The sequence below is a fragment of the Rousettus aegyptiacus genome, unplaced genomic scaffold (genome assembly GCF_014176215.1).
Source record: "Rousettus aegyptiacus isolate mRouAeg1 unplaced genomic scaffold, mRouAeg1.p scaffold_m13_p_9, whole genome shotgun sequence".
Classification (NCBI taxonomy): Eukaryota; Metazoa; Chordata; class Mammalia; order Chiroptera; family Pteropodidae; genus Rousettus; species Rousettus aegyptiacus.
The window spans coordinates 2,161,980-2,189,739 of NW_023416312.1; the positions used below are offsets into that span (position 1 = coordinate 2,161,980).

The 27,760-nt window shown below is 43.9% G+C and overlaps 1 protein-coding gene across 1 annotated transcript; it reads left to right on the forward strand.

The window, feature by feature from the left end:
- Positions 1-145: 145 nt before the first annotated feature.
- PRPS2 (phosphoribosyl pyrophosphate synthetase 2) lies at positions 146-26,370 on the forward strand. The gene is made up of 7 exons (XM_016119602.2): positions 146-364; positions 6,296-6,479; positions 12,042-12,140; positions 12,840-12,964; positions 21,031-21,204; positions 21,980-22,139; positions 23,893-26,370. The coding sequence occupies exons 1-7, from the start codon at positions 243-245 to the stop codon at positions 23,983-23,985; spliced, it is 957 nt and encodes a 318-aa protein (XP_015975088.1). The 5' UTR covers positions 146-242; the 3' UTR covers positions 23,986-26,370.
- Positions 26,371-27,760: the final 1,390 nt, after the last annotated feature.

Below are 27,760 nucleotides of genomic sequence, written 5' to 3' on the forward strand. Positions count from 1 at the left end.
TCCCCTTCCCGCGCTGCTCCTCCCCGCCCCCCGCCCCGTTCCACCACCGGGTCCAGCCGCGGCGCTTCCTCGCCCCGCCCCCTGCCCCGCCCCTCCGGCTCCGCCCCCCGCAGCTCCGCCTCCCGCGGCTACTCCTGGCTCCGCTCCACCCTCCGCCCGGCAGCCGCGCTTTCCCGCTCCAGCTGCCGCCTCGGTTGCTACTGCCGACTGCGTCTCCGCCGCGCACCCTTCTGAGCTCCAGGATGCCCAACATCGTGCTCTTCAGTGGCAGCTCGCACCATGACCTGTCCCAGCGCGTGGCCGACCGGCTGGGCCTGGAGCTGGGCAAGGTGATCACCAAGAAGTTCAGCAACCAGGAGACCAGGTGGGGGCCGCGCAGTGCGGGGGAGGGCGCGGGGCGCGCGACTGCAGGGTATGGCTGGGCGGGTGCTCCACCTTCCGGGGCGGGCCGGCCACGACGCGGCCTCCGCGCCACCGTCGCGGCGCCCCGGGAAGCCGGGGAGGGCGGCCCCAGCCCGGAAGGGAGACCTGGGGGTGGTCACAGCACCTCGGCGCGCGGTGGGCGCAGCCGGCGGGAATCGCCTGGGTGCGGGGAAGGCCGCCCTGGGTGTCTTCGCCGCGGTTTCGCGTGTCTGCCAGGCTGATCCCAAACCCCGCGTGCTCGGTACAGTTCCGCCCACGCCCCCGGCTGCGCATTGGATTCACCTGCGGCGGTTGAAAATGGTGCTTCCCCGCCCTGCCCGGGGTGTCCGAGCTCACGGGCTGGGGGAGGTGCGTGGTCAAAGCTCCCAGATGACCAGATGACTCTTCCGAGCAGCCGGGGTGCAAACCCCTGGGTTAACCAGAAGGTGTGGCTGTGCAAAGGGTTTAAAGAGCGTGGGAACTGCGCGGCGCACGTGCTGGATTCAGCTGCACTTTCTCTAATTCTTTTGCCTCAAAGATGATGAACTTCCAGCTCCTTCGTAGTTCTTCTGGGACACTACCGTGTCCAGCAGCCAGGCCATGGCTGGAGTGTAAGTGCCACCCATGTCTCAGTGAGCCAAGGGCTCCTTTCTCCACCTGCCTGAATCCTCGGCTCTTTGACTAATTTCAAGTCGACGTCATTTGTCCCCTTCCTTAAATGTCTAGCACTGTACAGGGTTGCTGGTCATTTTTGTATTTTTCCCCAAGATCTACTTAAGCATTTCAACAAGCGATGCATTATTTTGGTGCTCGCTGCAAAAAAATAAAAAAAACCTCCATCCATTTCAAATTTAACTTGAAATAGATCACAGACATAAATGTAAAACCGAGAACTAAAACTTTCTAGGTGAAAACATGGGAGAAAATCTTGACGACCTTGGGTCAGGCAAAAATTTATTAGATACTGAGGTGTTACACCTGTGGGGAAGGTGGTGGCGGCGGTCAGCTTTTTAGAAAGTGGACAGCCCTTCTTCCGGGTGGGAAATTACAAGCACATGGCCTCGATGATAATGTAAGTGGAGAAACATTTGTGACTGAGTACGAGGTGGCATTAATGCTGGGACTCCGCGGGTAAAGAATTCTTTGCAGAGTTGAATACAGAAGCCCACGGGGATGTCAAGGGCTCTGGAGAAAGATAGTACAGCTAAGGTTTGAATGTTGCAATCTTTTGCCAGTCCTGTTCAAGTTTCAGTAGCTTTAAAAACAGGAGAAGAATGCGATAATGGATTTTGTTCAGGAGCTGGTGTCATATAAATAGAGGAGACTTTTCCAGAGAAAGTGGATTTTGAAAGCAAATGTGGTGTCCTTTTCATGTTATCTGGGTGCAGCCCGATCCTTTGCTGTGGGGGCGACCTGGTTAGTGTAGATCAGAAGCCCCCCAAAAAGTCAGTGTTGGATTTCTGCTGAAAGTACTGTACTGTGGGGGTGAAACTTTGACTTTGAAGTATTAAAGCAGACTCAATTTTACATGGTTTTGAGTGTTTTATAACTACCACTTGATAATTAGATATCTCGAGGTCTCAAAAATCGCTCTACATGAAGTCTCGGAGTTACTTGTATAGTTACATTTTATGTTTTTACTATCTAGACTCTAAAGGATTAACTTCTGGACTTTTGCTTTCCCATGAACCATGTGGGTCCAGTGGGTGATTGTTACCAACAGTCCGCTCTGTACCAGGTACTGTGCTAGTGGTCCAGTTTTTACCGTGTGTGCCTGCGGACCAGAACCAGAAGGGCAAAAGGGAGAGAGGAGTGATTCAAATTGTGTAAGGGGCCCCTTCCTGAGTCTCTTACTGAGCCAGGACCAGAAATCTGATTTGCTGTCTCTCGGCCATCACTCCTTCCATTCCCCTTTTTTCAAACACTTCGTAATCGGACACAGCCTCCTGCTTTTACCTTCTCAACTCTAAATCATTTCAGATATGAGGGAGGTGTCTGCCCCGGCTTTATTGTAGACCACTGAGATGCCACGATGATGTCCTAGGACGCCACTGATGATGGTATCTGAATGTCTTATAACATTTTACCCTGGTTTGTTTGTTAACCTGCCCCCAGAGTCATTACTCTGCTATAAGACGCAAAGTTCTGGTTATCTCTTGTGTATCAGATCACCCCCAGAACTTCATGGCTTAAGGCAGTTATTTTTCTGACTCTCATCTGCAATTTGGGCAGGATTCAGCAGGGAAGGCTTGTTTCCGCCCCATGCAGTGGCATCTGGGGCAATTAACTGGGGCTGAAGGATCCACTCTTAAGATGGCTTACTCACGTGGCTGGCAAGTTGCTCCCAGCTTTGGCCTGGGAGCTCAGTTAGAAAGCTCAGTACCTCTGCACAGGGCTGCTTGAGCATCCTCCTCACAGCATGGGAGCTGGGTGCCAAGCTCCAATAGTCCAAAAGACAGGAAGTGGGAGCTACCAGTTTATTAAGGCTTGGGCCCCAAAGTTGGCACGTTGTCACTTCTGTCACATTCTGTTGTCAAGCACAGAGTCCTCCCAGATCCAAAAGGGAGTCTTCTTGATGGGAAAAGTGTTTTTAGAGTCTGTGGCCATCTTTAAGTTACCACGTCCATTGATCACTGACTCAGATAAACACATCAGCCTTATTTCGAGATCAGTAAAGATCCTTTATCTGAACAGCCAATGGATGCAGCCTCTGGCCCCAGTTTTCAAAAGTCCTAGAATAAAGATCTCTCATGATCATCTTTATGAGTAAAAGCAGGAATAGCTTTGGGGGGAAGAGTTGCCATGGTAATGGTATTTTCTGTTCTCCCCTGGACTGCTAATCATATGAGGATTGAGGTCCCTAAGGAAAAATAGGCCAAAGAGGCTGAAATTTTGGGATAAAAAGTCCTCACACCGGAAGTTGCCAGATAGTGAATATTTTAGGCTTTGCAGGCCCCCGTCTCTGAAGTCCATCATGGGTCAGTGCGTTTCTTTCTGGAGGCTCCGGGGCAAAAATCTTGTCCTTTCCCACCTTTTACAGGGCACCCGCATCTCTTGGCTCTCAGCGCCTCCTTCCATCTTCAAAGCCAGCAACATAGCATCTCTCTGACTCTCCTTCAGTCCTCACTTCTTTCTCTGACCTCTTCTGTCTCCTTCCATTTTTAAGGAGCCTCGAAATTCTATTAGTCAACTAGAACAATCCAGGATAATTGCCTTTAAGGTCAGCTGATAAATAATTCCGTCTGCCACTTTGCTTCCTCTTTGCCACATAAACTAACAATCAAAAGTTCGCGAGATTAGGACATAGACGTCTTCGGTAGGCCATTCTGCCTACCGTGTCATTCTCAGCTCATGGGCTTAGATTGTCAACCCTTGAGCTATTCAGTACTGTGATTTCCAAATTGACTTCATCCTGCAGTTAATGTAATGTTCACAAAGAAATTACATTTTAGCTCCTTCGTACTCAAGATAGGAAGGAGTACATAGAATTCTGTCTGTCCCTCTCGCCCCGAGGTCAACATTGTACTATTTTTATCTACAACTGAGTACATGCAAGAATATGACCCACTATTACCAAAACTCATTTTCAGATCGTATCAACTTGAAACAGTTCATTTTGTCTTCTAATTATTCTACTTGAAGTTAGATAGAAGTTTCTGTTGATTCAGATAAGCTACTCTATGGTATCCCAAATGTCACTCGTGTTTAGATTTTCTTTAGAAATAATAGTTTTTTTTTAATAAAACAACGCCATTGAATATAATTGGCTTCTTATAGCAGAAGAAAGGATAAAGGTAATTATGTGCCTCATTTGTAATTTTAAAATAAGATTTGATGGCATTCTTTTTTGGATGTGCCTTTCATTTACAGTCGGTTCCGTAAGGTCATAGACGCGTTCCTAAAAGTCACCACGCTATGCAAAATCATACGGCAGGGCTTATGGGAAAAATGCAGTTAGGGGCATAGCACTCAAATCTTCCTCGGTGACATATTTGAAAAAAGATGGAAGTGTAATAAAAATGGTGAAATACTTGTACACGTATTACATGTTTAAAAAAAGACAAATACTATGATAAATACGGTGCTTCCCGTCAAAAAAGACCTGTGGCTTTCTTGTCCACGCGGGTCTCAGCAGGGTTGCAGCTCTTGCATTCTTGTGAGGAGGTGGAGGGACGGCCATCTGAAACCGTGCTGAAAGTTGTGACACAAGACGTGGATGGGTGTGGTTGTCGTCATTGTGACGGTGTGTGTGTGTTTGGAGTGTTTTTTCGGGGCTCCCTTTAGCTGGCTGCGGCGCAGTCTTCTGTAGTCTCTGTAGGTGAGAGTTCATGGGAAAGCAGGTGCAAAATTCACGTTATGCTCAAATCATTTCTAATGATCATTGGAGCAAATTTCCCATTTCAAAACAAGCGTCATATAGCAGAGCTGACCGTGTCCTTGGTTCTCGGGTGGCGCTCTGTGGAGGATCTGCCTGGGCACAGGGCACTGTTTTGCTTTCCTTGCCCTGGAAGACACCTGCCAGGTTCACTAGTTAAAATTCTATACCCGAAATATAGAAATTTTTCCATGTGCGGTTTGCAGAGACTTCTGAAGCTCTTGTTTACTCTTTCTTAAGCTACTGGAGGATGACAGCAAAACATGGAAGTACACCAAGAAAGGGTACAGAAAGTGGGAAATGGAGTGTGAGAGAGGGGTGGTGGAAACCCCCGGGCCAGCTGGGCAGAGCCGAAAGGGTCTCGGTCAGACCCTTGCAAGAGGATGGAGTGCAGACTGCACGTCAGGTCTCTGACCTCGTGGGATTGAGATCGTTAGCTCAGCATTTAGGCTGGAATTTGTATTCAGTGCTTAAAAACTGAGCACATCAAAAGGTAGGATAACTTTCTCCAGGAAAACACCTCCCACCCCTCCAAAGAAAGTTCTGCTTAAAGGGAAATACTACAGACTTTGCTTTAAGTTCACTGTGTGTGCTTAGCCCTGAATAGTATTCACGTAGTTAAAATGCAGCTCATTTGGTCGAGTGACGATGTGTATTAGGACGGTGGCCAGATGAGATTGGGAGGCTGCAGACAGTGTAAGTGAAGGGGCCGGGAAGGAAATAGTTAAATCCTCATCTTCATAGCAAAGAGTCAACACATGCCTGGAAATGAGAAATCAAGATGAAGCAATACAAACACATTAGCTGGAGACTCAAAGATCTGTATCAAGAATCGAAATTGGTTGCCTCCGGGCTGTCATAAGCCTTACAGAATGATTTGAATTTTTTGATTACTGTGTACATGTAACTTGAATCAAAACGAAAAAAACTAAATATATTGAGCAGAAAAGAGTTAACATAGCAAGACTGAGGCAAATTTCTAAAGAATGCATAAGATCGTGTCACATGTGAGAAAGTCCTGCTTGCAAGGTGGCCCTCGGCTGGCCTCTGGGAACTTAGCTTTTGCAAGAGTCCCTCCGTTCTCTGATAGAAATGGCTCACGGCTAAACTGTATGAACAGTGCAGTTAATGCTGAATACCTGGGTGTCTGGAATTTTGGTACGTGCCAGGCAGGGGGTGCCTATGCGACCAACCCCCCCAATAAATCCCCCTGGGCATTGAGTCTCTAATGAGCTTCCTTGGTAGACAGCAAGCTCTTCACGCGTGTTGTCACAGCTCGTCGCGGGGGGATTCAAGCTCAACCTATGACTCGACTGGGGACAACTTTCGGACACTTGCGTCTCTTTCCCTGGATTTCACTCTACGTGTCTTTTCCCTTCGCTCTGTATTCTTTAACCATAATAAGTCATAGTCATGAGCACAACTGTGTGCCGAGTCGTCCACCCTGGGGGTGCTCTTGGGGACCCCCGCGACACCAACATGCTTTCCCATTAGTTGATGACATCTTGCTTTTCCTAGCGTTGAGATTGGCGAAAGCGTGAGAGGGGAAGATGTCTATATCATCCAGAGTGGCTGTGGCGAGATCAACGACAACCTGATGGAGCTTCTCATTATGATCAACGCCTGCAAGATCGCGTCTTCATCCAGGGTGACTGCTGTGATCCCGTGTTTTCCATACGCCCGACAAGACAAAAAGGACAAGGTACGAGAGCTGTGTCCTCTTGAAGGAACCTGCTCTGGGTTAACGTCTACATTTCTTTTCCCCTCACGTTTTATCTCAATATCCGGGAGATGTTTGCCTTCTTATTTCAACGATCGCGGAACTATGTTTTCTCACCTTGGCTTTTTCAAAAGTTTGTCTTTGAACCAGCCATCGTGTTCATACCTATAGATACAGAAACAGATTCCGCATATTTTTGCAGGTATTAAAATACCACAGTAGCCCTTGTGAAATTGTCATGTGTCTGTGGCAGTGGCTAGAACTAAATACCCACCCGCACACCCAGCCGGTCAGCACCCAAAACTGGGGGAGTTGGAATCGGATCACTGGGCTGTCTCAATGCCGGAAACTTTGTGAAGGACACACGGGATCTCGGCATCTGCAGTTGTCTCAAAATGAAAAGTTCGATTTTCAAAACACACCATTATCTCTTTTTAACCTTTCAGGGAGAATGAAGCCAATATTGTCGAATTATTCTTTTAGCAACACTAGCACTAGAGAAACTCTGTGAGTTTTTAGAAGAAATTGAGGAAGATGTGGTCTTTGGTGAAAGAATGAAATCACTTCTCTCCTTATTATAATACAAGTCGGAGTTTGAGGGGAGCTTTAACGGGGCTTGTGATCGTTTGGCGGGGCCGCCCTAACGTGGGGCTGGTCTGACGGTTTGCCATTTTGGGGTCATTTTGAGCACTTGTTTCCTCCTTCGTGCCCTTTCTTCATCACTGTGTCGTGTGTCCCTTGGGAACAACATGGTAGCTGCTTTTCATTTTTAACTCGATCAGAAGATTCCACGACTTTCTGAATTTAGCTGCTGCTGAACGAAATAAGATTTTCATTGTCAACAGCACAGGAGCAAGGATGCGGTCACAGTTGAGGCTGCACACACAGCAGCCGAGGGAATCCTGAGTTCGCGAGTTGAGTGGCTTATTGTTAGAGAAACCAATAGGAAAGATGGAATCGTGGAGGGCCGTGTCAGTTGCCTAAGGCTGCCATACTAAATGGCCACAAACTGGCTGGCTGAAAACAAGAGAGATATTCTCTGCCACTTCCAAGGCCAGGAGTGGGAACTCAAGGTGCCGTAGGCCACGCTGGTCCAGAGGCTCTCAGGGGGGAGGGTCCTTCCTGGCCTGTCCCAGCTTCTGGTAGCTGCTGTGTCCCTTGGCTTGAGGCCACATCCTTCCAACCTCTGCTTTTATCTTCACTTGCCTTTCTCCTCTCTGTCAAATCTCGCTCTGTGAGGTGGCAGCATCTGCCTATCAGAATCCTTAGTCACATCTGCAAAGACTTTAACAGTTACCCAGGTTCTAAGGATTTAGACCTGATACCTTTGGGGGCTGCCATTCAGCCCACTCCTGGGGACCTTAAGTGGATATTTGAAGGACGGTTCAAGCTTTGCAATAGTGTCATTATTACATATCATTTGTCATCCAAGCCAGGACACTTGAGAATTTGGAAGGGGCTCCTTGAGTAATTACAGTAGGAAACAAGTGTCTACCCCGGCTGTCTCGGGAGAATCTGACACATGGTCCCCTTTTAGAGACCTCTAGCTTTGGGACTCACCTTGGACACGGCCAGACATGTAGGTTATTCTGACACCGTTTCTGACATGTCTGTGTAATCAGTGTGGCTTGTATTATAATAAAGAGAGAAGTGATTTCATTCTTTCACCAAATTGGTCGACAGGGAAAAGTAAAACTTTGCCTATCATTTCAGGTATGCCTTTGTATTTGTCAAATGGCTGGTAATAGCCGTTGGTAATTTTTCAAACTATCCATTTCTTTCCTTAGATCTAATAGAATGGCTTTGTATTGGGAAACTGTCGAAGTGAGGGTAATGAGATTTAGTCCAAACATAAGCGATGACCTGAGCCTGTGAGCAGACTTCATTTACCCGGGAGGGTGAGCGATGAGGGGACCCAGAGTGATGGGAGGGGGCAATCTCCCATCTTTGGTGTCACTCAGGTAGGCTAAAGGCCATGTAGTGTTTGAACGCGATGGGAAGTCATGGGCCATTCTCACTCTCTGGGCTCAGAATATTCTCCTCCTCGGACACAGGAGAAGCCCTGGGCAGCCCTCCCAGACTTTCTCCTGTGTTTCCCCTCCCACCGAACGTTATTTATTGTCTGTCACTTCTAAGACGAGGAAGTTCCAGGTAACTGATCTACTTAGAGTTACCTGCAAAGCCCAGAAAAAGCTGCAGGCTTTTAACCATATTCAAAGCTTGCTTCGTTCTTTTTAATCTCACTACTTCTTTTTAAGCAAGCCCCGTACCTCTTTACAATTTTATTTTTGGTTTTATTTATAAATGCAAGAATTCAGAGACAAGTTCCGCCAGTGAAGGAATGGTTTCATAAATTTGACACATCAGCACGATGTAATACTACCATGGAAAATGACGATGACACAGTATTGATTGTAAAAGGTGTGGTCCAGCCTGGTCTGAGCTTTGGGGTTCCACCTTTGGAATCAGGTGGACTCAGATTTGAATTTCAGTGCCATTATTTACTCAATTTGTCCTTTGTAAAAGTAATTTAAGCTCTTTGCATCTTTAGTGTCCTCATTCGTCAATTAAGAATAATATTTGCTACTATTTATAAACTGCTTAGCAGACTTTTTACAAAACAAGCCAGGTGTCAGATTTTTTAGGCTTTGCAGACCACTGGGTAGACACAGATGGCCCAACTCCGCCATTTTGGCATGAAAGCGGCCATATATCATATGTAAATGAGAGGGTGTCTCTGTGTTCCAGTCAAACTTAATTTATGGGCATTGAAATATGAATCTCATATACTTTTCAAATGTCCCAATATATCGTTCTTCTTTTGTTTTTCAACCACTTAAAAATGTAGAAACTATTCTTAGCTCACAGGTTGTATGAAAACAGACCACAGGCTGGGCTTGGCCCAGGGGCTCCAGTTTGCTGACGCCTGCTCTAGTGGACACTCAATAATTGCTAGTTTCTTTTCCCAGTAAAAACAATATGACGTGGGCAAGGCTGGGAATAATTACTTCTGAGGCAATAAAAGACTTCTAGCTTTTTTCAAAACTATTTTCATGGTCGTGTTCTCTTTTCAATGATAAGACTGTTTCTTTTTATTAACTGAAAAAATCGAGGACAGTTGCCCCAAAGTAAATTTCTGCAATCTTGAACTTTTTTCAAAGTTGTCCAATTGAAGCTTTTAGCATCAATTTGACATCGAATAAGATCCGAAGTAGCTGGAGAGTCTTTGTCATGATTGAGCTGGCTCACAAAACTCAGGACCTTATCCATTTTTCATCAGGGGACTCAAACATTTCATTTTTGATTACTGTATCTTGAACTCTCCCTTTGTTAAAATGGCATACTAATTTTCCTCTTTATTGGTTGTAAAGTCAGTTAACTTGTACATCATTTTTTCCTGCAAGATTCAGTTGAGCATTGAGCTAAATTATGAAACACAGCGCAAAAACCAAATCTGTAAACAAGATTTGAAGAAAGTATGAATTTAGAAGTTACCCCTGTGGTTTGCATCTCAGAAGTAAGAAATGCTCGCTGCCACAGAGAGATGAATGGAGGAATCTTTGCTGGTTTAAAAATTAGAGGAAAAGCCCCAAATTGACTAGCGTTATGAGTCAAATTCTATTACAAAGATGCCCCAGTGGTCAGTTTGTTCTTTTAATTATCCTGGAATTTTGTTAAACTAATTCTCACAGTCAGCAAGGCTAAGGATGAAGCCTTGGAAATTTGGTGGTATGGAGATTCTATTATGAAATATTTATCAAAGGACTATTGTATACAAGGTACAGGGCTGTACGCTGTAGATGATGCGAAAACTCTCCACAACCAATTCTTTGTGTTTGAGGGCCACATCGTCCAGTTGTGAACCTCCATCCATCTAATATCTTATGTCAGTCTTTCAGCAGGTGACCCCAAGTGGTGGGGGCCACATGCTTAGCCAGTGCTGTGTCCCTTTAGAAGAGACAGATCATTTTTTTCTGAAGTTCTCAGAGTCCCATAAAGTTGGGAGATTTGTACCAGATCTGGAGGTTCAAATGCACTGGCTCAGCAGAGACAGTATGGGATGGAGGCGAGGCAGGTGTGCGGGTGTAGACGGCACCTGAAGCGTTCTCCATAAGAGGGAGAGCAGGCTGGGGGCAGATTGTGGGGAGGACCAGCTCTCAGTAGCTTAGAGCCAGTCTGGCGGCCGGGGGGCTTTTTATCCCAAAGGTAACGTGGACCAGAACAAGGGAGTAAACAAAACATGGGTGATGGCGCGTCGTTAGTTGAGAAGGTTGAAAAATGCAAAAAAAAATGAGGGAAATATTTCTCTATCATTTCAGTATAGTAACATCTGCTCTTAACATTTTGAGCTGTTTCCTCGCATTCTTTGTTGAAAAAAAATGCATGTTTGTAATTTATGTATTTATATTAATGTTGCTTTTTTTAAAATGGCGTACGAGAGAAAACACAAACAATCTGTTAACACAGTGATGTAATTCCTTTCCGTGTGTGTTTACACAAATACTGGGTGTGTGTATTTAATAAGGATCATTGATTTTTTTACTCTTGAATGAAATCATTTTTCAGCTTTATTGAGATATAAATGATATAAAACGTGTAAATTTGAATGAAATCTTTTAAGCTTAATATTTTTTGTGGCTGGCGTATAGGATTACCGTTTCGGACAGAGTTATCATCCATCATTTATGATGTGTAAGTTCTATGGAGAAGTTTTGTCACTTTAAAGGGGATACGCAGTAATTCACGATGCATCTGTTTCTCTTAATATTGAATGATGCATCACCTTAAGGTGTACTTTTTCCGATCCGATTTTTGTTTAGTTTGTAACAGCATTAGCTTCCAGCTTCAGTACATTCTTCTTTAAGAGCTGGCCTTGCCTTTCAGGGCCGTGCAGGATGTGACCTCTCTCTCCCCACCCTTCCCCCCCCCCCCAGCATTCCTTTACACTCTGCCCTGGACTTCGCTCACTTCCTGGATGTGATCTCTCAGCCTGGGTGAGGTCACACGTGCTGCTCCTTTCTGGAATACTGGTCTCCTCACCTCTGCCAGCCTCGCCTTAAAAGCAGTTTTCTCAGGGGGGCCTCTGACAACCAGCCCCTTTGAACTTGATGTCCTTCATGCTGTTTCTCGTTTTAGCTCATGCCCGCCCTCCCCCCCGCCCCCTTCCCCCCCACCTACTCTTCTACGCACTTGTCATGATTTGAACTATATAAATTAAGATATTACATGTATATAGTTTAATCGTTTGCTTCTTTGAGATTTGTTCTCTATACCCAGTGTTAAGCACATTGTCTTGCAATAGCAAATGTAAATATTTGGTGAATAGAATGGAGTGAATATTTTTTGTTATAGCATGTAATTTTCATTATTAATTAAATAATTATTAAATCGAAATCATTAAAGCATTAAATAATTAAAATTATTCATGTTAATTTTCTTCATTAGCATGTTACAGATCAGCTGTGATTTCTCTTCTGTACATCTCAGAGGAATCTCAAGGTGTCCATCTCTTCCTGATATAAAATCCATGTCTTTATTTTTTAGAGCCGTGCTCCGATCTCTGCGAAGCTCGTGGCCAATATGCTCTCAGTCGCGGGGGCAGATCACATCATCACCATGGACCTGCATGCCTCTCAGATCCAGGTGCTGACATTTTCTTTCTTGCCCTTGTTGTGATTGGGGGCTTAATTCAAGTGGTTGAATCCTAACCAGTTAAGTTAAATAATTTCCAAAGGAGGGTAACGCTATTCGTGTTTGAGTTTGTATGTGGCAACTCTCTTGGCTTTCCGTTTTTTACTGAACTTGGAAACATAATTGAACATGCTTTCTCCTGTCTGCTCCACCGCCCGGCCTCCAGTCAGTTTTGAAGGACTGGGAATGGCATCGTGGTTGTAAACTCCATAATTCCATCTCAGCTTCTGGAAAATAATTAAAATGGCAGCGTTATACGCTTTTTAACCTCTTTATAACTTAGTTCCTTCATCTTTAAAGCAGGCCAAATTATCCTGCACCCACTTGGCGATATAACGAATGTGAAGTCTTTGGCTTATAATCGGGTGCTTAAGAAACAACAAACCTCTTCTCCCCACTGCCCTGCAAAGCCATTCTCTATTCCTTAGGATATAGGCCATCATAAGGTAATAGGACACGTCCCCACAGGTAGCAGATGGGGTTGGAATAGGCTTCCTGAACGTATTTCGTTTGATTAAATTCTATTCAAATGAAGAAAAGGGAGTCCGTTGAGAAGGCTTCTTTGGAATAAAAAATTCAAATTTTATTTAATGAAAGATGATCTTTTAAAAAGCCCTGCAGTGTGACACTGACTCCCCCTCCCCCCCTTAGGGATTCTTTGACATTCCCGTGGATAATTTGTACGCGGAGCCCGCAGTCATGCAGTGGATCCGGGAGAACATTGCCGAGTGGAGAAACTGTATCATCGTTTCCCCGGATGCAGGAGGAGCCAAAAGGTACGGCACAGGCCACACCAGGCACATTTCTGCATTTGCTGATTGCTCTTTCCTTGCGCCACGTAGTAGATAGGGAAGCATGTTTTAAATTACTTACTACTCTATTTTGCAAATGGGCAAGTAGGCAGCTTCATCTATCTGCAGAGCAGGGAACTAACTGTCATCTTTGTCGACATTTCATCAGTTGTGAAAGTAAAAAAAAAAAAAAAAACCTGTATTTGTTTTCAGCAAAGAATATGTTTTATTTAAGTTTTTTAAGTTCTTTTTTTTTCTGATTATAAAAGCAATCACCTAATTGGAAAAGAAGGCTTTTAGTTAACACGATTCACCACGCTGGTCCTTCCTAGTACAAACACTTGAGAATGGGAGCCTAAATAGAACAGAATCTTATAAAAATAAATGTTTGTCCATGGAGCACCAAGGGAAAAAGGGAACTCTCTGGAGTCAAGAAATAAAGAAGGGCTGGAAGCCATGCTCAGATGGCCTGGGACGTCAGGTGCCAGATCCAGGGGCCTCCAGAGGGAAAGGGTGTGAAAGGGCAACCCCTCCCCTGCGGGCCAGGAGGGAGGACAGGTTTCACCCAGGCTTTTGGATGGGGGGACAAATAGGCATCTGTGAGAAATGGAGCCGAAGGCCCATGCCATGTGTTGATGGGCGGGGCATATGCGCTCTCCCCACGTAGGGGACCCCTACGGGGAGAAAATCCACATGAAAACTGGTCCCCGGCTGCAGAGCCACGGCAGAGAGAGAATTCACAGGCCCAGGTACTCAGTAAGCTCTCTCCACTGACCGTGACCTCATGCCTGCTGATCTGGGTTAGAAAGCCGAGAGGGCACAGCCTGCCCACAGTCACCATCTGCAGGTCACTGGGCAGCAGCCAGGCAGCACGTGGGAGCGACAGAACAGTTACTAGCAGAAACTGACATGGCACTGAGAGCATCAGCGCGCAGGCATGCCGAGGGGCATGACGGTACTGAGCAGCAAATCTGGAGGGCTTTGCAGAGACTCGGGAGATGATGAGCAATCAGCACAGCGTCCAGAACCAAGGACGAAGATGGGAGAATGCTGATGCAATGCAGAGTGCTGTTATCTGGGAAGGGAGAGCTAAAGAGACCTGTCTGTCTACCTGCCCAGTGAGAAAGCAGGGAAGCTCGTACATGTGCCATGACAGACCAGGAGGACCACCAAGCTTCGGGACATCTTTAAAATGCAAATGCCCGGCTTTCATTTGGCTCCCTCGTCCACCTTGCAATTTCCTTGGAAACTTAAGTCACACGGTGGAATCTTTATTTACTATGGCGAATCCACTGGCCTGATCAAAGGTTAGAGGTGAAAAAGTGGACCAAGGGGTACACAAAGTTGTCATTAATAACAGCTTTTATTGAGAGAAAACTCACGTACGTACAATTCGCCTTTTTCGAGTGCACAGTTCAGTGGTTTTCAGTATATTCACAGATTTGCGCATCCGTCATCACCTAGCTAATTCCAGACCCTTTGCGGCGCCCCAGAAGGAAACCTGTGTGCATTAGCAGTCGCTCCCCATCCCCTCTCCCTCCAGCCCCTGGCAACCGCTCACCATTTGCTGTCTCTATGGCATTACCTCCCTGGACATCTCACATAAACGGTATCACACAACATGCGGCTTTATGTGTCCGCCGTATTTCTTTGTTTTGTTTTGTTTTGTTTTAACCAGAAAACATTACTTTGGAGCTAATAAGCCAAAAGAATAATAGATTCCGCAGATTTTTGTAGCCTTGCTTTTTCTGTGCCAACCTCATTTTTTTAGAGTCTGGAAAACATCCTCTGAGGAAACCTTCAGACAGGGTAGCATCCCCCACTTCCTTTAGAGACCTCTTCTTTCTAGCATCAGACGTACATTATTCGAACATATATCTCCCTTTTTATTTCACACAAGCAGTGACATGGTGTATATACTCTTTCACTGTGCTTTTATTAAAACTTAATTGGCTCCATTGTTTTCTTACAGCTGGGTAATATTCCATTGTCTGTGTACAGCATGGTTCCTTTAATCAGTTACCCGTTCTCACTTCTAGGTATTGTTTGTATACTCAAGAGTTGCTTAACGACAGGCATATGTTCTGAGAAATGTGTCATTAGGTGATTTTGTCATTGTGCAAACATCATAGAGTGCACTTACACAAACCTAGATGGCATAGCCTCCTACACACCCAGGTGCAGCCTTTTGCTCCTGGGCTGCAAGTCCGTACAGCATGTCACTGTCCTGCATACTGTAAACAATTGTCACACGATGGCAAATATTTGTGTATCCAAGCGTATCTAAACAGAAAAGGTACAGTAAAAATACAGTATAAAAGATATAAAAGTATAAAAACGTACCTTGTCCACTTACCACGAATGGAGCTTGCAGGACTGGAAGTTGCTCTGGGTGAGTCGGTGAGTGTGAACGTGAAGGTCTTAGACACAGTTGTACACTACTGCAGACCACGGGACACTTTATTTAAAAATTTTTTGCTTTTATAATGAGTTAACCTTAGCTTACCGTAATTTCTTACTGTATTTTTTGATAATAAATTAACATTAGCTTACTGTAATTTCTTTTACTTTATAAACATTAATATTTTTTTAGCTTCTCAATTCTCGTAATAACACTTAGCTTAAACACATCCAGGTTCTCTGGAACATCTCCCAAAGGGCCCGCCTGAGGTTCTTAAGCGGGTGTCGCTCTTTTCAGAGAGACGTCCATGGCGGTTTGCTTGGGTTTTTTTTTTTTTTTCCATCATAGATTTGTTTGTAAGTGCATGATATATACCATGAGCATTCTTCTCTGTTAAAACCTTTCAGTGTGTGTGTGTGTGTGGGGGGGGGTTCATGTTTTCAAATTTTAAGGAGCTTGTCGAAGTCTGCAAAAGCTTCGGCTAAAGCCTTCATTGTGAATTTTCTTGGGGTTTCTTGTTAGGGGACCACCGTCATATTGTCGGTCCATTGTTGGCTGAAATGTCATCATGCGGCATGTGACCGCCCTCTTAAACACAGTCCTGCAGTATTACACTGGCTTGTGTGTTTCGTATACGTGTGCAAGTAGGATGCATTCCTACAAGCACAATTGCAGAGTCTTAAGGGCATGAGCCATTTTGGTTTTCATGGACAGTGCCAAAACTTGGTCTTTCCGAGTAGACCAGTTGACATTCCCATCAAGTGTGGATGCCAGCGACTCTCTACACAGGCTTGTCCGTACAGCAAGTTATCAGACCTGTTTTACCTTACAAATCAGATAAGTGGGCTTTGGTATCTCTTTCTATCATCCAGTTGCCTGGATAAGGTCACGTGCCCTTTCCAGCATGTTTATTATTCATGAGGGTCTCCTTGTCTTTTGCCTGTTCTGTTGGCTGGGAGGCCTTTTCCTTTGGATTATTAGGGGTTCCGCACAGGCAAGAAGTCACATCTTTGTTGTGTGTCTGTAGAGGGAGGGGACAAATATTTCCCCAAGTTTTCATGTCTTTGTGTAGTTTTGTTCTCTTCAGGACTTTTTAAACATTTCTTAAACAGCCCTGTTTATCTCTTCGCGTTACAGCTTCTTTGTTTATGAAGTAAGTTTTCACCCTCTCAACATTTTTCTTCTCCCATGATTTTGTTTATTTTTAAGGGTCGCCCTTTTATAATGTTCCAATTTTCTTTGACCTGAAAATTGTTTTTGGAATAAAGACTGAAATAAGAATCCAACTCTAACATCCCCCTGCCAGCTGTCGAGTCGTTCCAAAACTGTCAGATAACCCATCTCTCCCCTACTGACATGAAACGCCATATTTTACGATATACGAGGTTCCCCTATCTGTCAACTCCTGCTTTAAAAAAAATGCAGAGTCAACACGTTTCGGATTTTTAGCCACCTCCTTTCCCTTTCCCCAAAGTTTCTACTATGCTGGAGTAAGCTGTTCCCCCTAACTGACAGAACGGCCTCTCAGATGACACATGCTATGTGCAGTTGATGTTATTTGGCTTTTTTATGTGATACAAAAAGCCATATTTCACCAAAGAAAATTTATCAGACAAAGTGGCACTCGTTGCCTTAGGAAAACCTTTGAGGTTTGACCCGTTCCTGGTAAAACAACAAAAGAACAAACAAACAAAATCAATATCGCCACAAGAGGTCACTCTTGGATCATCTTTGACCATCGATTGGGTTGACAGCTAAGAAAAAATAAACCCTAGAAGGCAGCACCTGCCACTGTGGAGATAGTCAATGTTAACCAAACTGGTATGGGAAGTTGGTGAAACTAAGTAATTGAGATTTAACTTTTATTGTGTTTTATTTTGGGGAAGAATATGAACATGTATCCAGAAGAAATGGAAACCAAACTATTTTTCTTCTAGTTTTTTTCTGATTAACATTTCTCTGTGGTACATTGTCTCATCATTTGTTAGGATTATATATTAAGTCTCAGTTATACGTGCAAAAGAAGAGTTGTAGGCTGTTCAGGAGTAAGAATGTTCTAGCAACAACCCAAGGGGCTTTTGGCAGGGATATCTTCGTTTATCTCTGGCTTCTTACATTAACACTGAGTACATGAAGTGTTAGGGCTCCCCACTCATGTCCCATGCCAAACCTCCCCTCCCCCCACCCCACCGGCCACATAGTTCAGTTTCGTTCCCACTCCGGCCTCTGGGGCCCCCCCCCGCTGGTCCGCTTGCAGACAGGCTGGGAGCGCGGGATCACCCTGCAGAGGTGTGAATACTGATTGCTCTTGGATTTCAGATTTCTTTGGCTTAGAACATGGGCCACAGTGGCTAGGTTGTGGACCAGGGCCCTGCCATGCTGAAGTCTTCCCAGTCCTTTCAAATCCAAAAATGTAATAATATATGTGCACGTCTTATCTAAGGCGTTCAAGAGTCTGTTGGGAATACCTGTCTTGTTTTCTGAGAAACTAACTGTCCTTAGTCAGAGTTTAAATGGCTTATCTTTTCTATATGTGTTTTAAGGCGATTATGGGACAAAGTTTTTGTCAGCATTCAAATTAATCTTTTTGCTCAATTAAATCAAGTTAGGAAACCAGCGGTAAGCAGATTTAGAAACAAAGGGTGTGGGCTAGAGAACTGGGGTTCGTTTGAAGCAGAAGGGTTTTTTTTAAGGGTGGGAAGAATGTGGACCTCATTATCATAACGCTTCATTTCCTCCAGAACTTGGGAGATCCAAAATGGGTGTCTTGTCTTGTCTAATCCAGTAGCCTTTGTCTTGAGCTGGAAAGTTTGGTCCTTTTTCCATTATGATGACTGACACATTTCGATTCGTGACCACCATCTTTTGTGCTTTAAAACTGTTGTCTAGTGTAGTTTATTTTTCCTCTGCTAAATTAGACCTTATTACGGTTTTATACAGCCAACGTTTATTTAGGCGTGTCCACATATTGACCGATATCTTTGCTTAGCTCCCTCCACCCCCTGCCACGTCTCAATGTATCTGTTGTTTTCCTTTTGCTTGTTATATTCTTTAGAATTTCCTTAAGTGGTTGTATCAGGAAGTGACTTCTTGCGTTATACAGTTTGGTGGAAGATATCTTTATTTTGTCCTCATGATTGAAAGGCAGCTTTGCTGGCTGTAGAGTCCTAGACCGTTTCATGTCTCTCGGCTGCTTTTTCACATTTCTGATCACTTTTTGTCTCTCAGGCCATATTCTAGACGTTGTCTTTGTCTTCTAATTTATTCTCACATGTTCTCTAAACATACTCGGGTGTGTTTAATCGCTACTAAGTTTTAAATTTCAAATATAGTATTTTTTATTTCTCAAAATTCTATTCTTAAGTCTTGATTTGTCATTCTTTATATAGTCTTTTTTGGTCCTATCCAAGCTTCTATTTCTTTAAAACATAGAAAACAATCATTGTTTGTTCTTTCTTGGCTAATTCCAGTGTCTAACATTTTGCCGTTATGGCCCAGTTATTTCTGGTGGCCCTCACTTTGGGTGTCTTGCTTTCCTGGATGTTTTGTGACTCTTCTATGACACCCTCCTCTTCTTAGAATTTTATCATAAGCGAATTGGTATTTGTCGTCGCCAGTTCCCTTGGAGCGCTGCCCCAAAATATCACTTCAAATTAGATTCTTCACTTGAAGGTTTTCATCATACGCAGCATGGGGATTTGGATGAACAACGCCCAGGAGTACGAGAGAGAACCAGCTCCTCCATGTAGTATGGAGTTTGAGACACACGCATCCTGCCCGTCCTCGCCTGGGCTGCAGGTGTATTTTTCACTCATTCTGAAGGCATAACGTCTGCATCCCTGTGTTATACAGGATGTCTCCCATTCCGCTCGGGTCTCAGCTAGGCCGTCGACTTTCTTCTCTTTTCCATATCTCTACTATCAAACATGCTCAGCATCATTCAGGGCTCCATAGGAGTCCTGAGGGCGAGATCTCAGCTGCGTGCCAGCTTCCCAGGGGAACCTACCATTACATTCTCAGCCTCTCAAGATTCCTGTGACCCTTCCAGCTCCATGATGCATTTATGAAGACATTTCCCTTTGTAATCTAGCATTGTGATTGTTTCTATTTCCGCCAAGAAGGGTGACCAGGGGCTTAGTCTGCCACAGGGCTGAAAGGCAAGTCTAAGATGCCATCTGGAAATGGAGATTTTTCTACATGGAATAAAGGTGGCCTTGCCTTAGGTCTCATTTTCATTCATGTCCCTTGCTTGAGGTAACAGATGTCCCTGCTAATTCCAACGTAGAAAAAAACATTAGGATCTGAAAGAGGTGGCGTTGGTCTTTGATCAAGTTGAAAGCTGGTAAAGTACTGGCCAAATAAGTTACACGCAGAGTTACTACATGACGCAGGAATTCTCGCACTTGCACCCCTAGGGATGTCCCCAAAAGACTCGAAAGCGGGGACTCAAACAGATCATTGTATGGTAGTGTTCATAGCAGCGCTGTTCACAATAGCCAAAAGGTGGAAATGACGCAGCTGTCCATCTGCACACAAATGGATAGACAGAATGCAGTGTGTGCTTACAATGGATTATTATTCATCCCTAAAAGGAGTAAAATACTGGCACACGCTACAACATGGATGAACCTGGCGACCATCATGCTAAGTGAACAAAGCCAGACACAAAAGGCCACGCGTTGTATGATTCCATTCACATGAAAAGTTCAGAATAGGTAAATCCATAGAGATGACCTAGCTTCACAGGCAGGTCGCCAGGGGCCGAGGGAGGGGGAGTGGGGAGTGACTTAACAGGGACAGGGTTGCCTTCTGGGGTGATGGAAATGCCTGGGAATTAGAGGTGGTGGTTGCACAATGCGATGTGGATGCTGAATGCCACTGAATTGTATGCTTCAAAATAATTAAAATGATAAGTTCTATTTTATAGGTATTTTACCACAATTTAAAAATAGTGGTCAGAAACAGGCAAGGGGAACCAGGGGTACGGACTCTTGCTTGCTCGCTCCCCCCATCAGAGCATCCATGCGGTCCTATTCCTGGTTCCCATCTGAGGATGATGCGATGAATGGGACCAGGACTTAGAAAACATACAGGGGTCATGTTCGCCATTCACTGCGCACTAAGTCGGGGTGTGCGAGTGTGTGTATTAGTCCCTCAGTAATAACTTTTCAATTGAATTGCATAATGGTCGATATTGTAAAAACTTGTAGTGGGGTTGGGTGAAAAAGCTGAAGGGATTAAGAAGTACAAATTGATAGTTATTAAAAAAAAAACCTGGAAAATCTTAACTTCACATCACGTCGTATCTGTGGCATTATTCTGTGGTAAGTTTCCATCATCAAAGCCCACTTTTCACGGGAAAAATCCAAAATGTCCTGGACTCTCTGACAGGCCAGGCCTGCAACCTCCTCTTTCTATAGCCAGCCCAGCCCTTTCTGAGCTGATGGCTTTTGGGCACTTACCAGACAGAGGCCAGAGGGACTGGACTTAGTCTCCGGAGGCCTCAAGCTTAACGGAGCCCATTTTCATAAACCTCTAGTGAGAGCTGCTGCTGCTTTCATAATGTCGAGTGTAGTTGGTTGCTAAAATACGACTTTAAAGAATAAGATTTTATCGGTGGTGTTTAAGATGTCCTTCTGCGTCTGCACAGGGTCACTTCGATTGCCGACAGGTTGAATGTGGAGTTCGCCTTGATTCACAAAGAGAGGAAGAAAGCGAATGAAGTGGACCGGATGGTCCTGGTGGGCGACGTGAATAACCGCGTGGCCATTCTCGTGGACGACATGGCTGACACGTGTGGCACAATCTGCCACGCTGCAGACAAGTACGAGGGACGGTTTGGGGAAGCGTTAGCATATCATTAAGAAGGGGAAAACATCCACATTTTAAGAGGGGGCCTCTTTTTCCGAAGTATTGCCATTTGCTTAGCAGTGGCGTTTTAGACCAAAGGAAGTCCTAGGCCGATTTATTTTTAATTGGTAGGAAGAAAACCATGGTCCTTAATGGCCTGGTTTTCATGGTCAAGGTTGAGCTTGCGGTCTGTTTCACCAGGGGTCTGAGAAGGTGCAGCCCCTGAACTGAGCATAGGAAGAAAGAGCCACCCTCGGCCTTCAGGCCAGACTTCCCAGGCAGTACAAGACAAAGAATGTAAAATCTCTCGGTGGTTTTTCTTTTTTTTTACATTGATTATATGTGATGTATGTCGATGATATTCTGGCTGTTTTGGTTTAAACCAGTGGTTCTCAAACAAGGGCAGTTTTGCAACCTGGGGGACATTTGACAATGTCTGGAGGCATTTTTGATTGTCACACAGAGAGGAGGGAGGCATTGCTAGTGAGTGGAGTGCCGGGGCTCTGCACGCCAAAGAGTTCTCCCGGGCCCAGCGCAGAGGTTGATAATCCCAGATTTTATGACATACAAAGTATGTCGGCAGCTCGTAACCTAAAGATCCTCTAGGTTTTCGACTAATAAATGTGAACAAAACCGGTTTCACATTTTCCTTTACGGAATACACTTTTCGCTTTTTAAATTCACACTAAGAGGAGACTGTTTCAACAATATTCGTGTCCACTTAATTTCTTTTGTCTTCTGTTTTATAGGCTGCTCTCAGCCGGAGCGACCAAGGTGTATGCTATCCTCACCCATGGAATCTTCTCTGGGCCGGCTATTTCCAGAATCAACAATGCCGCCTTCGAGGCTGTTGTTGTCACCAACACGATTCCACAAGAGGAGAAAATGAATCACTGCTCCAAGATCCAGGTACTGTCTACACTGCAGGCAGAACCAAGCAGTGAGGGACCTAGCTCAGATCCCCAAAAATAGCATCGAGTCTTCCGTGTGTGACTACTAAGGCAGAGGTCGGCAGAAGTTGCAGCTGCTCGTACATGAGGTTGTAATTCATTTAGATCTCTGGGAAAGGCTGGGGCTGGCAGAAGTCTAAGTTAGAAATAGTAAGTGAATAAAACCACAATAGAAAAACGGTAAGAAGCAGGCTGTGCTAAAGCTAAACAGAATTACCATATGACCCAACAGATCTACCTCTAGGTATATACCCCAGAATTTGAAAACAACTGTTCAAATAAAAACTTATACACATATCTGTAGCAACCCTATTCACAGTAGTAGCCAAGAGGTTACTAACTGTCCATTAACAGATGAATGGGCAACCAGAATGTTCTCTATCTGTACAATGGAATATCAGTCATTCAGCCTAAAAAAGGAGAGGAATTCAGACACATGCTATAGTATGGATAAACCTCAAAAACTTTATGCCCAGTGAAAGAAGCCAGCCAGCCACAAAAGAATATAATATTTATTGTTCGATCCCACTTTTCTGAGGAACCTAGACTAAGTAAAGTAAATGGAGGTTGCCAAGGGCTCAGGGAGGAGGGATGGGGAGTTAGTGTTTAATGGGGTCACAGTTTCTGTTTGGGGTGATGAAAAAGGTTTGGAAATAGATAATAGTGATAGTTACACAACATCGGACATGTAATTAATGCCACCGAATTGTATACTTAAAATGGTTAAAATGGTAATTTTTATGTTGTATCTATTTCACCACAATAAAAAAAAAAATGGAGGTAAAAAAAAAAAAAAGCAACAGGCTATGCTGAGGGTCCTCAGAGCTTTGTTCCTTCTCTTCCCTCCTGACTTGGGAGACCACCAGAGAGCTGGTGATGACCACTTTACACTGACTGGCCTGAAATAGGTTGACAGGGTCCGAGTCCTCATTTTTGCCTCTGTGTCGCAGCGAACCTCGGCAATTCATTTCATTGCTAGAAGCCCCCATCCCATCCTGAAGGTGGGTCAAAGTGGATCTTCGAATCCATTGGTGAACGAAGCAGTTCATTTAGCATGAACAGATATGTTTAGAAATGGTCAAAATAGCTCTGCCCTAGATTTTCATGCCTGATTAGCAGTAGCTGAGAGTCAGCAAACGACGGCCCAATCCGGCCCACCATCTGCTTCTGTAAATAAAGCTTTATTGGAACACAGCCATGCCCATTTATTTTTATGTATTATCTATAGCTGTTCTCACACTACAGCAGCTCAGTTGAGCGTGGCCTGCAAAATGGAAAGTTAGAATGATCATAGCTGTGCTCTTAAATGACAGTCACTGCATTTTCTGAAACCAAAGGAGAGCAAACCTTCCACGTAATAGTCTAATAAAATTAATTTAGAAACAAGTACCCCACTTGAAACTAATATAAGTAAGTAAATAAAACAAGTGCCCCAAGAAAAGGATGTCTCTGGTTAACAGTGGCCCTGAAAAGCCTTTGGGTACCTGCACCGAAAATCTTGCTTCCAGAATCTTCTAGGGGTTTGGTTTAACAGGGCGTAATTTGAAGGTAGACCCAAAGCATCTGACCTCTCCAGAGAAGTGGCTATGGGAAGTCTCGACAGTAGTACATCTTACAGCTGGAGAAATTATAGGTTTTCTGGCTTTTGCGTTTTTAATTAAATTTGGCTGAAATGCCTTACTTTCCTCTCCCCTCTTCTTTTTGGTATTTAGGTCATTGACATTTCGATGATCTTGGCCGAGGCGATCCGAAGAACCCACAACGGTGAATCTGTCTCTTACCTGTTCAGCCATGTCCCGCTATAAATGCGTATGATAGGAGTGTGGAGCAAGCCTGCTAGTGTCTGAGTAGTATGCGTTTATCTGATTTTTAAGCTTTAGGACTTAGCAATTAGAACGCAAAAGCATCAGATCTTTGTATGTTCCAAAATCCGTTGTTTTCTCCTTCTATAGCTCCAAACCGTTATATTTCCAGTTTGGGAGGAAGGTGGCAGTTATTTGACCTTCAAACTGTCATAAATGAGAAATATTTTTGTCATCTTGACTTATTCTGATAGGGGACCTTTTCCTTTATTCTGTCAGTGTTTTAAGGCCATAGCTCTATATTTCCATTGTGGAAGTTCATAGTTTATATTTAGAGTGGCCAAAGGTGACTTCAGGATAAAGCTTTCTATATAGATACATAACAATAATGTCTATGAACGTTTGGGTAAAACCCTGTACAGTATGAGCCCTTAAGCTGTAAGAAAACCTTAGAAAATGTACAATACCATGAATTTTGAATTTATTTTTTTAGTAACTGGGTTCCATATAAACCATTTCAGTCTTTGTGCTTAATTTGGACCAAATTTTATATAGTTTAAGATGGCCACTGACTGACACATTTTTGGGTCAACATTAGACATACCACAGGCTATGTAGCTCAGTATTTTTTTTATTAGCACTTCTGAAAAGCATCTTATAACTATCGCCTCCCTGAAATGTCATGTTCTAAAATTTCCAAAATTATCTTCAGCGATAGATCTGATCTAGAAACCATTTTGAGATGTCCACTCTCACTGACACATTAATGCTCACCTCTGTCCATCCCAGGTGGACAGTCCTTTGGGTACCTCTTGTCCTTTTAGGTCACATTTTTTAGCTCTAGCTTTTACTTTGCCTTTTTTTCCAATAATTTCACGTCGTGGATTTCCATCAAAACAAAACTCCTCTAAGTCCCCTCAGGTTTAGTAATCTGAGCATAATTTTGCTTTCGATGTAAACACAAAGGTGAATTTTTGTGAGTGACCCCAAATGCATATTTAAACATCATCTTAATAGTTTTGATTTAATGTTCTTTTGCCTTTTTAAATCAGAAGTACCAAGTCTTCTAGGCAACTAACTGATTATTTCAACTAAAGTTGTTACTTGAAAAATGTGGGTAAGAAAGACCTATGAAAAAGTACAGATAAGTAAACATTAGTTACTCCATTAAGATCCTATTCAAATAGGGGCCCAAGAGTGACTCTGGAAGGGAATATGGCTCTCTCCACGAGATGGCCCTCGATGACATCCTCCGAAGTGAGGTGTCCCCCGACTGTGGCAGAAGGCAAGCCTTACACATTGGTGGGCAACCAGCCCCAAAAGAGAATTTGCCTGCCCGCATAGAATAATAAACAACAGTCTCTCCCTTCTGCCAAATCTCAAAATCTGAGAATAAATTCCTTAATCTAAATTGTGCAGGTGGAAAAATAAAATCTACTTAAGTCATTAACAAGTATAGCAATCTTTAAGGTTTCAAACTTCACTACAGCAGAGGTTGAATCAAAGTTAAAAAGTATCATTTTAGTGGTTGCAGAAATGAGCATTTAGTTATACTTAAAATGGTTTTTGAGGAAAAATATTATAACCTGGTAAAGCCAGCTGTGCCATATGGATTGACTATATTAAGAAAGTTAACTTGAGATATGTAAAGAGCTTATTGAGATGCCATTTACTTTTAATTTTTGATAAATGAGTGATATCTCTACTTGGAATTTCTGTGCGTAGGAAAATGAAAATGTAGTTAGGAACCAGCAAACAATTTGGCATACAAGTGTAGACATGCTGACATGACTAAAACCAGTCCATTTAAAAGAAATCACTTCAATTAAGATTTAGAATAAAACAGAGCTAGTTTTAAAATAATCTGAAGGTAAAAGAAAAATCTGTATTGTCATTCTCTGAATTAAGAACTGATTGTTTATCATTATCGAGCACCACTTTTGTGTTTAAAAGCACCTCTAATACATTAATTAGACTTCGCCATGCACGATGGCAGTGTCAACCTTAGCTGTTGGGTGATTTCAGTTCAACAAAGATGAGGAAGATGGCTTCCAGGCAGCCTCTTCCCACAACCCAAGCTTCCCTTGCTGGTTTGGAAACATTTAAGTGAAACCATTGAATATGCTGGTCCCGTCCAGCTCTGCTGAATGGAGGCAGACCTGGCATACATCTGGCCAAAGGGGGGCCAGAGCAATGTGAATACACCAGTCACTCAGCCTCCAACTTACAGATGTTCATATTGCAACTGTCCTTTGTCAGATGGAATGTCAACTACATTCGGCACTATTATGATTTGCAGTGCTTGTATTGGCTTAGAACATAGGATTGTAAGATGTTCCAACACTGTACTAAAACATTTCAATAAAATCATACTGCTTTCAAAGTTTTTATCATCGTTGCGGAGTCATATGTTTTGATGGGGTACCTGAAAATGTGCGCCGCCTCCCGAGGATAGCCCCGCATGTGAAATTACAGAAAAGCCAGAAGCTTGTTGAAGTCAGCGCTCCTCCACTTCGAAGGTACTTCTGAAGGGGCGAATAGCGGTCTCCTTGCCCCAGAGCGTAACAGCAGTGCCACATGAGGCATCCAAGTTGGGAATTCTAGATGTTTCTAGAAAATCAAAGATTGCACAGTGTGTTTACACAGCAAAGTAGTAATGTTCGATATCTATAGATTGGCGTAGATCAGACTTAAATGTAGGGTCCAGCGAAGTTTTGATTTTAGAAGCTCTGAGAAGAGTTTCCTGCTCCCATGAAACAACTAGCTATTCAGTGGTACTTTTTAAGTCACTCTCGTGGGGACAGTGAATTGTTAATTATATTCTCCCAGTCAAGCTCAGCCGTGGATAACAGAGTGGCAACATTTTTGTTTTTAAGTGCCAGTGAAAAGAGCTAAAACCAAATCTGTCACAGAAGATCACACTTTATAGTCTGAGAGAATGTGATAGAATGTACCAGAGGGCAGGGGAAAATGAAGGAGAGGTAGAAGTACCAAAAACACTTCAATTCCACCAAATAATGCTGTCACACCTCTTCGGAAGTGTTCCATATGGCAGGTCCTGTGACATCCAGCAGCCGAGTGACGTGGGGACAGGCTAAGTGTCAAAGGAAAAGATGAACCACTAAGGGGTCCAGAGGCTCAATCAGGCTGAGGAGATCAGAAGGGCATTTGTGAAGGGACTGCCATCACTGGTGGTACTTCATGGCAGAATTTTCCAGAATCTGATGGCTGTATTCCAGCACAGACTAGCAGTCCAGCGTAGGGTGTAATAGACATTTGAGCAAGGAGAGCCAATGAAGGTGGAAGTTAGGGCAGGGGCTGGAAGCTGCTACCACATCCTTCCTGTACATTGCGTGGGGAAGTCAACAGTCCTCACTGCACTTTGGACATTAACTGCAAGCATCTTAAATCTTCCCTTTGAAACAATAGGTAGATGTAAAGAAGCAAGAGTTTCACACATTTACTAGATGTTAAGCCATGTGCCTGTGAGCTAGTCACAAACATGATCCTTTCACCCAGGGATTCGTTGTCCTGGCATGTGACCATCTCTGTCAAGGGTAGCACTTGGTGATGACAAATATTTCGGTGTTGAAAATACTTTAAACGGGCTGTAGAAACATAGAAACTGGTTCCTGGTATGCTTACTAGCAAGCTGTGTGACCTTGGGAAAATGTCTACACCACTCTGAGCCTGAGCATGCAAAAATGAGAGAGCGGGTGAGTGCTGAGGGCCCCAGCAGTTTTAATATGCTATGATATTCTCAATTTAGTGGGACTGT

Excerpts from the sequence above, each read along its gene's own strand:
- PRPS2 (XM_016119602.2), top strand. The coding sequence starts at position 243 with ATGCCCAACATCGTGCTCTTCAGTGGCAGCTCGCACCATGACCTGTCC. Across the intron at positions 6,480-12,041 it reads GACAAGACAAAAAGGACAAG|AGCCGTGCTCCGATCTCTGC; the intron begins GTACGAGAGCTG and ends TTTATTTTTTAG. Across the intron at positions 21,205-21,979 it reads ATCTGCCACGCTGCAGACAA|GCTGCTCTCAGCCGGAGCGA; the intron begins GTACGAGGGACG and ends TCTGTTTTATAG.